General features: G+C 39.0%; 2 protein-coding genes and 1 non-coding gene across 4 annotated transcripts in view; 2 read left to right on the plus strand and 1 right to left on the minus strand.

The window, feature by feature from the left end:
- The window catches only part of ESR1 (estrogen receptor 1), a 230,329-nt gene that overhangs the window by 64,471 nt on the left and 153,756 nt on the right, over window positions 1-12,102 (plus strand). The window lies entirely within an intron of this gene.
- Window positions 5,560-5,630, plus strand: LOC148116844 (small nucleolar RNA SNORD36). The gene has a single exon (XR_015731643.1). It is a non-coding gene; the product is annotated as a small nucleolar RNA SNORD36 (small nucleolar RNA).
- LOC148116845 (uncharacterized) overlaps window positions 8,164-12,102 on the minus strand; it is a 40,900-nt gene continuing 36,961 nt past the window's right edge. The window contains exon 5 of the mRNA XM_087882849.1: window positions 8,164-8,547. Coding sequence (XP_087738975.1) covers window positions 8,412-8,547 — 136 coding nt within the window. The 3' untranslated portion in view covers window positions 8,164-8,411. The remainder of the gene's footprint in view (window positions 8,548-12,102) is intronic.

The raw sequence follows: 12,102 nt of genomic DNA on the forward strand, positions 1-12,102 counted from the left end.
TGAATCTCTTTCCTTTCCTCAAAATCCATGTTATTACACTAGCATTCCGGAATACAACATGTGATAATTTTCCTATAACAAATGGCCATCCACATCTACTGTAGATATATCCAGGACAACATTCCCACTATTTTGAAAGTGAATAGTGAAAACAAAGATAGAGATGAAGGATAGAAGTTCCCCACCCCCCCTCATAACAGTGGATTGTAGTATTTTGAAATGTTGGAGTTAAGTTTTAAAATCTTTTAGCTAAAGAAGTGCATAGAGAGGTATGGATTTAACTCTTATGCATAGGGACGCTACAATTAGGTAAAAAGGACAATTCCTGCTAATCTCAAATACAACTCCCTCCCACTAAATCATAGAGGGGAGAAATTATTATAGCAAATTATGCATATTTAAACATCAATTAGAAGTATTTTTAAAAAATTCTTCTATTTTTATTACACTTTTATGAACCCTAGACCATGACCCAGCTTACACTTCCCTAGAAGTAAGAAGTGATTGAATTCCCTGAAGGTTATATTCACTTAAGAATGCAGATAATTATTATTTGAGTTGCATAAATAATCAAATTCACTCAACATTGCTCTGAATATTTTATTGTTATGCTTCTATGGTTCAGATGGTCAGCTGCCAATCAGAGAAACTCAACATTACCAGGGAGGAGGAAAGCATTGTGCTGGTGTCAACATACATGGACATACCTGTTGAGCAGGCTATAGAAACTATTTGTCTGGTGCAGTGATGAAATCCAAATTTTTTTACTACCAGTTCTGTGGGCGTGGCTTGGTGGGCGTGGTGTGGCTTGGTGGGCGTGGCTTGGTGGGCATGGCAGGGGAAGGATACTGCAAAAACTCCATTCCCACCGCACTCTTGGGGGAAGGATATTGCAAAAGTTCCATTCCCACCCCACTCTAGGGCCAGCCAGAGGTGGTTATTCCCAGTTCTCCGAACTACTAAAAATGTCCGCTACCGGTTCTCCAAACCTGTCAGAACCTGCTGGATTGCAATCCTGGTCTGGTGTGTTCGTAAGGAAACATTCAGAGACTCGACTGATACTCTAGAAGTCAGGAGTAAGAAGAGTTGGACCTGAACCCTTCAGTCTTCACTCATGTCCACTGCAGGATAGTTGAAAGAAGATCAAGGTTTCCATCAGATATGTGTTGTGCTTCTCATATCAGTCCCTCTTAGAACTTGTGTTTGGTATACTCCTCTGTATAATTCACTTTCAGGCAACTTGTTGGTCAGCATTTGGTCAGCATCAGATCAAAAGTTTGGGTAAGCAAGAATCTGGAGCAGGAGTTGTAAGAGACGAAGACAAGAGAAGGCACCTGCCAAACTTGGCACTTTTCCTTTGTCTTTCTTTTGGTGATGACAAGAAAACACATAATGAGCCTGGGCTGAGGCAGATTAAATATGCTGCCATTTCATAAAGATCACATCATACTGACCAGGACAGATGAATTGCCTTCAGCAAAAAGAGGATCTGCGGCCATAACTCCTGTGATCTAAAGTATGTTGTCAAGTATCCTAGCTTTCCCCTCTCCCCCACCACAGTTCAAGCTATGGCAGAGATGGGACAGTGGTTATAAAGAAAGGGCATTTGATTTGAAAAGTGTATTTAGTAATTTAAATACTGTATATTTTATATGTGTATACGGAAGAGACAGAACCTTGGCTTTGCTATATTCTGGCCAAAAGATTGTCAAATGTATGACAAAAGCAAGGATTGACAACTGTTGCTTTTGAAGAAAATCCCTTCAGCAGAAATAGAAAAAAGGTACATACTGTATAGATCCCAATAAATTAGAACTCTAGAAATAGTCCTTGCTTAATGACTAATCAGATAGCAACCATTTGAAGTTATGATGGACTCTCCCCTAAAATACTTATAATCCTCATTCTGGAATTGTGATGGTGGCATACCCCATGGGTACATGACTGCATTTTCAGATGCTTGGCAACCAGCTCATTTTTATGATTGGTTGTAGCATTCTGCAGTCATGTAAATGTGATTTATGTTTTTTGCCAGTTTCCAGCCTTTTGTGCCCATTTCTGGATTGCAAAACAAGCTTGTAAAATCAGATTGGTCACGTTGGTACCTTGGCTTACAACTGTCATGATTTAGAATGGAAATTCCAGGTTCACTATGGTTGTAAATCAAAAACCATCTCCACTGGATGGAAGACATTATGGGATAGTGGAAGAAGTAGTGGAGTGGGCTGCAGAGAAACTGCAGTGTTCATCTTCTCCACTTTCTACCCAGGGAAGCATTCTACTTGGCATTCCAGTCAGACATTTCAGATCCAAAGGTGTGTGTGTGTATGCGTGTGTGTGTACGTATATATACACACAAACATACAAATGTACATACCTATATACCAGTGGTGGGTTGCTCCTGCTTCGGTCCGGTTCTTGTGAACCTGTAGTAATGGTGACAGGAGGCTCCGCCCACCTGCCCTGACATCATTACTGATGATCTGCGCATGCGCAGAAGCTTTTGCACATGTGCATGCTCCTGTTGCGAACCAGTAGTAAAGGTAAGTGGAACCCACCCCTGATACATATGTGCATGTGTATATGTATATGTATATGTGTGTGTGTGTGTGTGTTTGTGTGTTTGTGTGTGTGTGTGTAGGTCTTTGGTTATTCGGGTTTTCTCCCACGTAAAATTGGAAGTGTCTTGGCGACGTTTCGACGAAGTTTCATTCGTCATCTTCAGGCTGGTGTTTTTGGCTTCGTGCTTCTAGGAGCAATGTGTGATCGCAGCTGTTCCTTCCTTTTAACTGCCAGTGGGGGTGTGAACTGATTGGGCAGGAGCTTGGCTGTGTTCTGATTGGGTGGAGGTGTGTTCTGATTGGTTGGGGGCTTGGTTATGCTCTGATTGGATGGGGGAGTGTTCTATTTGGGTGGGGGCTTGGTTGTGCTTGGGTTAGTCTGAGTTGCAGGGGGATTTGAGCTGGTGAGCTGCGTTGTTGTTGTTTGGCTTCGCGTTCGTGGTCGTGCCACATCTTCATAGTGGGTGTCAGTTTGCTTCATGTATGGATTGGAGGGGTTTAAAGTGGCTAATGATGCAGCTGTGGTCTGGCTTCTGGTTTGTGGTCGTGCCTCATCATTGGTGTGGGTTTGAGTTTGCTTTTTGCGTGGATGTGTGGTGGTGACATCCTGTGTGGTTTTCGTGAGCATGGGTCTGGTGTCATCCTTTGTGTTAGGGACTCGTTTGTCAATAAGGGCGGGTTTCCAAATGGCTGGAAGGCGGGAGGTATCATCTCGTTTATTCATGCTGTGTGGGCGGTTTTCTATCTTGATGGCTTCTCTGATTATTCTGTTGTTAAAGTGTTCAGTTTTGGCGATAGTTCTGGTCTTTTTAAAGTCAATTTCATGTCCTGTGGCTTTAAAGTGTTGGACCAGGGAAGAAGTTGGTTCCTCTTTTCTGACTGAGTTCTTGTGTTCTTCAATGCGTGCACTTATTCTTCTGTTGGTTTGTCCGATGTATGTGGTGGGGCAGGCGGTGCATGGGATTTCATATACTCCTTTGAGCTCACCAGCTCAAATCCCCCTGCAACTCAGACTAACCTGAGCACAACCAAGCCCCCATCCAAACAGAACACACCCCCATCCAATCGGAGCACAGCCAACCCCCCATCCAATCAGAGCACAGCCAAGCCCCCAACAAATTAGAACACACCTCCACCCAATCAGAACACAGCCAAGCTCCTGCCCAATCAGTTCACACCCCCACTGGCAGTTAAAAGGAAGAAACAGCTGCGATCACACATTGCTCCTAGAAGCACGAAGCCGAAAACACCAGCCTGAATATGACGAATGAGACTTCGTCGAAACGTCGCCAAGACACTTCCAATTTTACGTGGGAGAAAACCCGAATAACCAAAGACCTACATACAAACACTCGCGAAAACCTTAGAAAACAAATATATATATATATATGTAATATAACTGCTAATCTCAGATCCAAAGGGGTATGTGTGTTTGTGTGTGTGTGTGTGTGTATGAACCGCAGATTGATTACTCCAGGGAGTAATTTTAGCCACGGTTGCTGGTGGGATTAAAGAGTTTTAGCCCATTTATTTTATTGTTGTTAGACTTACAATAATGTCTTAATCTGTCACAGAAACTTAGTTTACCATCTCTAGAAATAATACAGTGCCTTTTTAAACTACTCATTAATTTTCAAGCTTGAAGTGTCAATTTATCAAGCCTGATGTAACTACTCATTAATTTTCAAGCTTTAAGTGTCAATTTATCAAGCCCAATCACATAGTTTCGTAGCGAAGCACGGGTATCCAGCTAATATATATATATATCTGCTAATCCAGAGATTTAACAAATGATTAGATTTGGCTTCAGAGAGCAACTGTTCTATTTAGTAAAATGCTGCTTTTTAATAAGCAGTACATCGCCAAGGTTTTTTTTCATTATTATGTATAATCCACTATAAAGTATTATAGTAACAAGGCATGAATCTAAACCATTTACATATCCACATATATGTATATGTTCCATATTTTATGTATACATACATGTATATATATCTTGGATTCGTACTGAAAAATATGCAACACCTGGTTAAATAAAAGCCACAAGAATACTTGTAACCTAACCCTCAGACCCTCACTCTAAAGCTTTGGCTTTAAAGTTCCATTACACAGGTGCACACAGGTTGCAAAAGCTTGTAATACTTGCCAGGGACCTCCAGAGGAAGGTTTACATATCACATGTGATAGCAGAGTCAACCAGCTGTAGTGTGTAGAAAGAAAAACACCACAGAAATTCAATCTGCTACTTCCTCTTAAGGCACAAGAATGATGGGTACTACCGCAAAAGCCCAGGAAGTCAAAAATTACAATGATCCAGCATATCAGCAATCTTAAGAGGCAAATATTAGTTACCTACTAATTCTATCCCCACCCAATTTGTCTCACGAGTCATTGTTTTGTTGGCTGTCAACCGTATGATCAGTCCCAGGTGCAGCTATTTTGGAATGATGTTTTATTTCATAGTATTGATACTTGAAGGAAGGCTGTAATTGTTCCTCTTTTCATATCAGACCCATACTTGAAGCCAGTCACATCAATTTGGCACATGGGACAGAAAATTATGTACAGATAGTCCTCAAGTTATAACCACAATTGAGCTCAAAATTTATGTTGCTAATTTTACAACTTTTCTTGCCACAGTTGTTAAGTTAGTAACATGGTTGTTAAATGAATTTGGATTCCCCATTGACTTTGCTTGTCATAAGGCCTCAAAAGCTGATCACATGACCCCAGGACACTGCAAGTGTCATAAATATAAACCACTTGCCAAGCATCTGAATTTTGATCATGTGACCATGGAGATGCTGCAATGGTCATAAGTGTGAAAAGCCACCAAGTCATAAGTCACTTTTTTTCAGTGCTGTTGTAACTTTGAACAAAAATTAACTTTGTAAGTTGAGGACTACCTGTAAGCACCTCTTCCATTTCCGGAGTCTTAAAATAATTACACAATTTGCTACCTTTTTGTGGGGTCCAAAATTGGGAACAACCTCATTCTGTCTAGTGATGGAATTAACCTTGTTCTGAAATAAACCCTGATGAAGCCAACCCATTTTACATCTGAGGACCAGGCCTGTATAGGCCTGCAGTGTTAAGTCTTTCAACTGTGCTAAACCACTTGAAATTCTTTTCCTACCAAATTGGAACATACTACTCTAACTTCATCTTGCCACATTGAAGAGAAGCCCAACCAACTGAAGACTTTGTCATATCCACCTACTGTAAATCATTCTAATTGTTTCTCAGGATAACCATTTATCATTCAAGACCAAGCATCTGTAATGGAAGTGGAATGGATGGTTGCCAGAAACAAAGTGCTTTTATTGTTTTTGACTAGAGGATTTCCACACAGCTCTTATTCATGGAACTGGATATGTTCCGTGAGAATTGTTTGACATGTTGTAAAGAAACAGCCAAAGATATATGGCCATCTATTTTCCTTGTTCTCCTGTTACATGATGTGTAACATTATTACATTATTATTAAAGATACTCTCTTTCATGAGACACACATTTCTGGATATAAGCTATCCAACAGCAGTCCGTTGGTATTTCTTACATATGTGTTTAGAAATAAAAATTCAATGCTTTTGTTTTGTAATGGAGTTTGTTCATCAGTGCCTTCTCACTGGTCCATATAATTGACATTACAATGAAACTCTAATATCTCTAATTGGTTGAAGCTCTGTTGATGTGTCAGAGGCCTGCCTCTCAGTCTGGTGGAAGAAGATAATAGTCTCCAGGCTAAGGAACACATTTTGCCCACCCTTTTCCATGCTTAGAGATGAGACATCTTTTCCATCAGATTTTTAAGGGTGAGATTATTTTTCTACTTTAATTAGCTTCAGCTGGTCCAGTATGCAACAGCAAAAGCAGCAATGGACTTGACTCCAGATGTCAGTGTAACACCTCTGCTTTGTGAGTTGCACTGGTTGCCAGTGTGTTTCCAGGTGTGGTTGAAGGTACTGATTGTTATTTGTAAAGATCTACATGGCTTAGGGGCCTGATTACTTGAGGGACTCTCAGGATAACTTGATCCTGCAGGGTTGGCGTGTTCCTTTGATAAAACAATGTCATCTCTCCAGATCGCAGCAGGGCACATTTTCTGTAGCAGCTCCTGTCTTCTGGAATGAGTTTCAGACTTTGAGATCTGAATGTCTCCAATTCTGTTTTTGTTTAAAAGAGCTAGGAAGGTCTAGCTATTCACTCTGGCCTTCGGTGAGGGAGAGCGAGAAGCCTCACTTCATCATGCTTGCTATCTTATTTTTCTTTACTTTTTATGTTTTATTGTAATTTCTTTAATTGTTGTGAGGGTTGTGTAGCATGTAGGTTTATTATTAATTTATGTTTTTAACATCTTTGCATTTCCCCCCCCCCGTAGTTTGTTAGCTACCACGAATGTTCACTAAAGTAGAAAAGGATATATGTGTACAAATAAATCAAATAAGGCAATAAAACCATAGCAATATATAATACTATTATAGTATTATATAAATACTATTATACTATGATATAAAGATATGCTACTGTTCCAATGCCAATACATTACCCAATGCATTTGACTACATTTAAGATTAATTCATCTTAAATGTTTTGGAAAACAGAGCCAAAAACCTATGTACATGTACTAACTAATAACAACAATAATAACATATAATTCAAATTATAAACAGTTAAAGATCAAAGATAATATCATCTTCCTTTTACTTTGTTTGTAGGATAAAATTTCCCACAGAGGAACTAATTGGTAAAATTCCAGCAGAGAGAATGCCTTCTTGGCCTCCCAATATGGAGACTTCCAGACTCCATCCAATATGCTACTGGAAAAGCTCTTTCTGTAGTCTCAAACAGGTCTGTTACACAGGTAGAGCCTATGGAAGGATCTTTCCAGCAATTTGTAGGAAATGACTAAGTAGTCTGATATGAGAGGGAGTAATCCATGATGAGTCTTGGATTAAAACTCTTCAGAACTTTAAAATCTTCATTTCTCATATGCCCGGAAACAAATGGCTATCCAGAGTAATCCTTGCAGGACTGATATCATATCATATTCTTGCAGATGTAAAGCATTCCTGGGAGCCTCTGTTCCCAAGCTCTTGTCCAATTAGCTAACCTCACATCTTCACAAGGGATGAAGAGAAATATCATCCCATTTAAATATATTTTAATTATCAAACTGATTATGGGTCAATCTGATTAATTCCTCTTCATAGTGTTTCAAGTGGCCAGGAACATTGCTGAGAGTCTAGATGAAAACCGACCAGAAAAATTATTATAAATAAGTTAGTGGCCTATCCAACTCTGATTTCGTTCATGTGAAAATCACCAGGAAATTCCCATTGAGATTATTGAATATTCACCAGCACTGTCCTAGACAATTAAGGGGACTCAGGAGAAAATATAAGCAGTTGCCAAACTTTAGGTTTTTTCAATTCTGAAAGGTTTGTCTCAGGATAAAGAACTTTGATATCCTCTTATATTGTTGTTTTAATGATTTCTTATGCACCTAAATAGACAGCTATTTTCTGTGACTGAGTAATGAAAGAGCTGAACCACTTGTTTATTACACCATTAAAAAAACATAAAGTGCCGCTGTCCTAAACTATATTCTGTTCAAGTTTTATTGGAATGAAGAGACATGTATAAATATTGTAAAGAATGGGATTTATACAATAGTAATTATTTATAACTGGATGTGTGCAATATCACTGTCTATTCTCACTTCCAACTGCTTTGACGTATTACAACATTTCTGCTTCCAGCTGAACTTGTAGCACATTTATAAGAATGGCTGTGCAATGCTTTGTATTTTATTCCAAAAAATGCTTCAAAGTGAATGAGTCCAAATCTTTTACAAGTTTGACTTCTTAACGTAACTGCATCTTTCTCCAGGATCCTTTGGGAAAAGACATACCAGTAGCTGCTTAAGAAATTTCAGCCTCATGGCATATTTGGGGCCCCGCAAACTCCAGATGACCTTTTCAAAACTGAAAAGAAAGCAATAGTTAGTCTTATTTCTAAAGCATATTGTGCAATATCTACCATGTTTTCCCGAAAATAAGACTCTCTTATATTTTTTTTGAACCCTGAAATAAGTGCTTGGCCTTATTTTTGGGGAGGTCTTATTATTTTGGGGTATGTGGAGCAAGATGGGGGTCCTCTTGCTGTCTTACCTGATTTCCAGCTCTGTGTTTAAATATTTTCGGGCAGAGTTTATTTTTGGGGGGAGGCTTATTTTAGCACATGTGGTCAAAAGCCCGATTGGGCTTATTATCAGGAGATGTCTTATTTTCGGGGAAACAGGGTAAGTAAAGTTGTGGAATATTGTGTCTTTGAGCAAACTAATATACTGTGAATCATTACATTTGATGATAAAAGGGGAAATTATGGTTAGTTACAGTAAGTCTTTAAAGCATTTATTTAATAATGTATTTGTTCGTTCAATCGTCCATTGATTCACAGACTCACTCATTCATTCACTTTCTATAGCAACCCATTTCAGCCAAATGACTCTGGCTATCGTATAATTCTTAAAACAATAAAAAACAATAAAACAAAATAAAACAATCCAGAAAAGAAATACTTATAGCAGCCAAGATAGTTAACAGTAAAGACAAGAAACAGAGCCCTTAGAATCCCAGGCTCGGGTACATAGCTAAATTTTAAAAGTCTTTTTAAAGGCCAACTGGGTTGGGACCATTCTAATTTCTGAGGGAAAAATATTCCACCAAGCAGGGCCCTCAGCAGAGAAAGCCTATTTTCTAGTTCTCACTAGTCAACACTCTTTGGCTGATTGGATCTGTACCATCCAAACTGCTGGATCAAATTGGATAGGTAAAAACTCTTGCATTGATATCGCTTCAGAAATTGCCTGACAGAAATTAATCGCATTTCATTATGATTTATTAGTCACTAAAAAAAGGTACCATATTCAGCATAAGAAAGAGCTTTCTCCCAAAGACTAGTGGACATGCAGGTTCTCCAATTAGATGCTCTTCAACTGTGGTGGCCTTTAACTTTCATAATTCCTAGTTTGCATTGATAATCACTGTGACTGCCAGAATTGCAAGAACTGAAGTCCAGCACAGCTAGATACCAGGTTGTGAAAAAGCAAAAATTGTTTATTTTACTCTAGGGACTTTGAGGCAGAAGATAGCATAGCTTCTGTTGATTTGATAGCCATACTGGAGGTCTATGGAGATTCCCAGTCATCCAGGTCCTGGTTGGATGAGAAGCGAAATGTCTTCAAAGAAAACCCAGAAAGTTCAGTTGCCTCTTGAAAAAGGCATGGGACAGCCATACTGGAGCTTTGCCTAGCATTTGAGGCCTGCCCTCTAAAATGCATGCAAACAGAATCTAAAGTAGCTGGGGCCACATTTTATATTTCTAATTTATTGGGATTTGGAGAGGGGTTAATTATTATTGGATTTTTTAATGTTTCTGTCTTTTGCTCTTATTTTATAAAATAAAGGATTAGTGCAATAACATTAAAAAACAAACTAGCTTTTTTCTTTGTCAACAGAGGGCGTTTTGAGAGAGAGAGAAGTCTTTTAGACAATTTATTAAAAAAACAAAACCAAAAAACTAGAGCAGGGGTCTTCAAACTTGACAGCTTTAAGACTTATGGACTTCAACTCCCAGAATTCCTCCCCCAGTCATGTTAGCTCAGGAATTCTGAGAGTTGAAGTCCACAAGTCTTAAAGCTGTCAAGTTTGAAGACCCTTGCCCTAGAGGGAGTGTGACATTGAAGATCTGTGATGAGGAAGAAAGCTGCATTTCTGTCCTTTGGGGTCAGATAGAAAGAGCTACAGAAATTTGAGAAGTTAATGACAAGTTGGGAAAAGCAATGTAGGTTGTTTGCAGGGAATAAGGTGAGAAGTAGTAAGAGGGCAAAATAGATTGGAAGAAAAGGCAGGGGAAAAAAACACAGGAAATGCAGAGAAGGGAAGTTCATAGTGAGGACATAAGGATCAGGTAGACAGGGCGAGGAGGCCAAAAGAAAAAAGAAAAATGGTTATGTAGAATTAGTAATTAGGAAATTATGGCAGGAAGTGGCACTTTAGATACTTTAAAGCAATGTGTGACTGTGTGTGGGCTAGAAGGAAAGGCTAGGAGATGTTGAGGGTAAGGGAACTTTGCACTTTTTGCTGTCCTATCAGAAAAGCCAAATCAAACTTGGAGCGATACCATCTTTTATGGGTCAAAAACAATGCAAACCAAAGAAAAAGAAACAAACAACAATCCTAAAGTAATAAATAACCCTGATGTTCTCTCCTTTGGCACTGCACTCTGCTCTTTGATCTTTTCTGATCTGTGAATTGAGATTTCTGCCAAAAAAGAAAAGAAATGGTTACTGAAACACTGAGGTCCTATTTGTTCCACTTGAGAGATGAAAATACATTATTGTGTTTACACAACACATTAAAAAGCCAATTAGCTAGTAGCAAGGTTCATTTTTACTAGCTCCTTTGTCAGTGCAAAAATGGGATAGCCTTTTTGTTTTTCCCCCCAATTTGATTGGAGTACTTACTGTTTGGCAAATACTGATTCCATATTTCAGTCATATGTGATGCTTAGTAGCGGAATGGTATACAAGGAGTAGCTTGTTATTTGATGTAATAAATCCTTAGCGGTGTTGAAACTCGGTTGAACAGTTATGTATTAATAGAACTTTGCAGAAGCAGAAAAGGCAACAGAAGGTAAACATTTGTTCCAATGTGAGCTGAGGAAAGTATTCTCCAAAATGGGGGACAGTTAACAGCCTATAATAAAGGCTAGCAATGGATTGGTCAGCTCTGTAGTAGCTTTGAACAATTAAGCCATGGTGGCACAGTGGTTAGATTGCAGTATTGCAGCCTAACTCTGCCCACAGCCTGAAGTTCTATCCTAGGCTTAAGGTTGATTCAACCTTCCATCCTTCCGAGGTCAGTAAAACGAGGACCCAGATTGTTTGGGCAATAGCAGACTTGGTAATCCGCTCAAAGCGGGCTGTAAAGCACTGTGAAGCGGTATATAAGTTTATGTACTATTGCTAGTGCTATTACTATTTTGACCATTTGTTATTAAAATCCTTATTAACTTGTATCATTATGCCTTATCCTTATGCTGTAAAATATTACGGAGCACTATATACCTCTAAATGCTATTGCTATTGCTATTAAGCAAGATAGGGAAACCTATCTTCTTCCTGATCCTCCCAGTATCACATACCATTAACTATGCTGGCTGAAGTTACTGTCACTTCTAATTCAGCAATATACAGGTAGTCCTCAACTTACAATAGTTCGTTTAGTTACAACAGCACTGAAAAATGTGACTTATGACCGTTTTTCATAGTTATGACCTTTGCAGCATTCCCATGATCATGTGATCAAAATTCAGATGCTTGGCAACTGGTTCATATTTATGACCTTTGCTGGGACCCCAAGTCACATGATTCCCTTTTGCGACGTTCTGACAAGCAAAGTCAATGAGGAAACCCGATTCATTTAGCAGCCAGGTTACTAACTTATCAACTGTGGTGATTCACTTACCAATTGTGG

The sequence above is a fragment of the Pantherophis guttatus genome, chromosome 1 (genome assembly GCF_059756535.1).
Source record: "Pantherophis guttatus breed Tessera chromosome 1, ASM5975653v1, whole genome shotgun sequence".
Lineage (NCBI taxonomy): Eukaryota > Metazoa > Chordata > Lepidosauria > Squamata > Colubridae > Pantherophis > Pantherophis guttatus.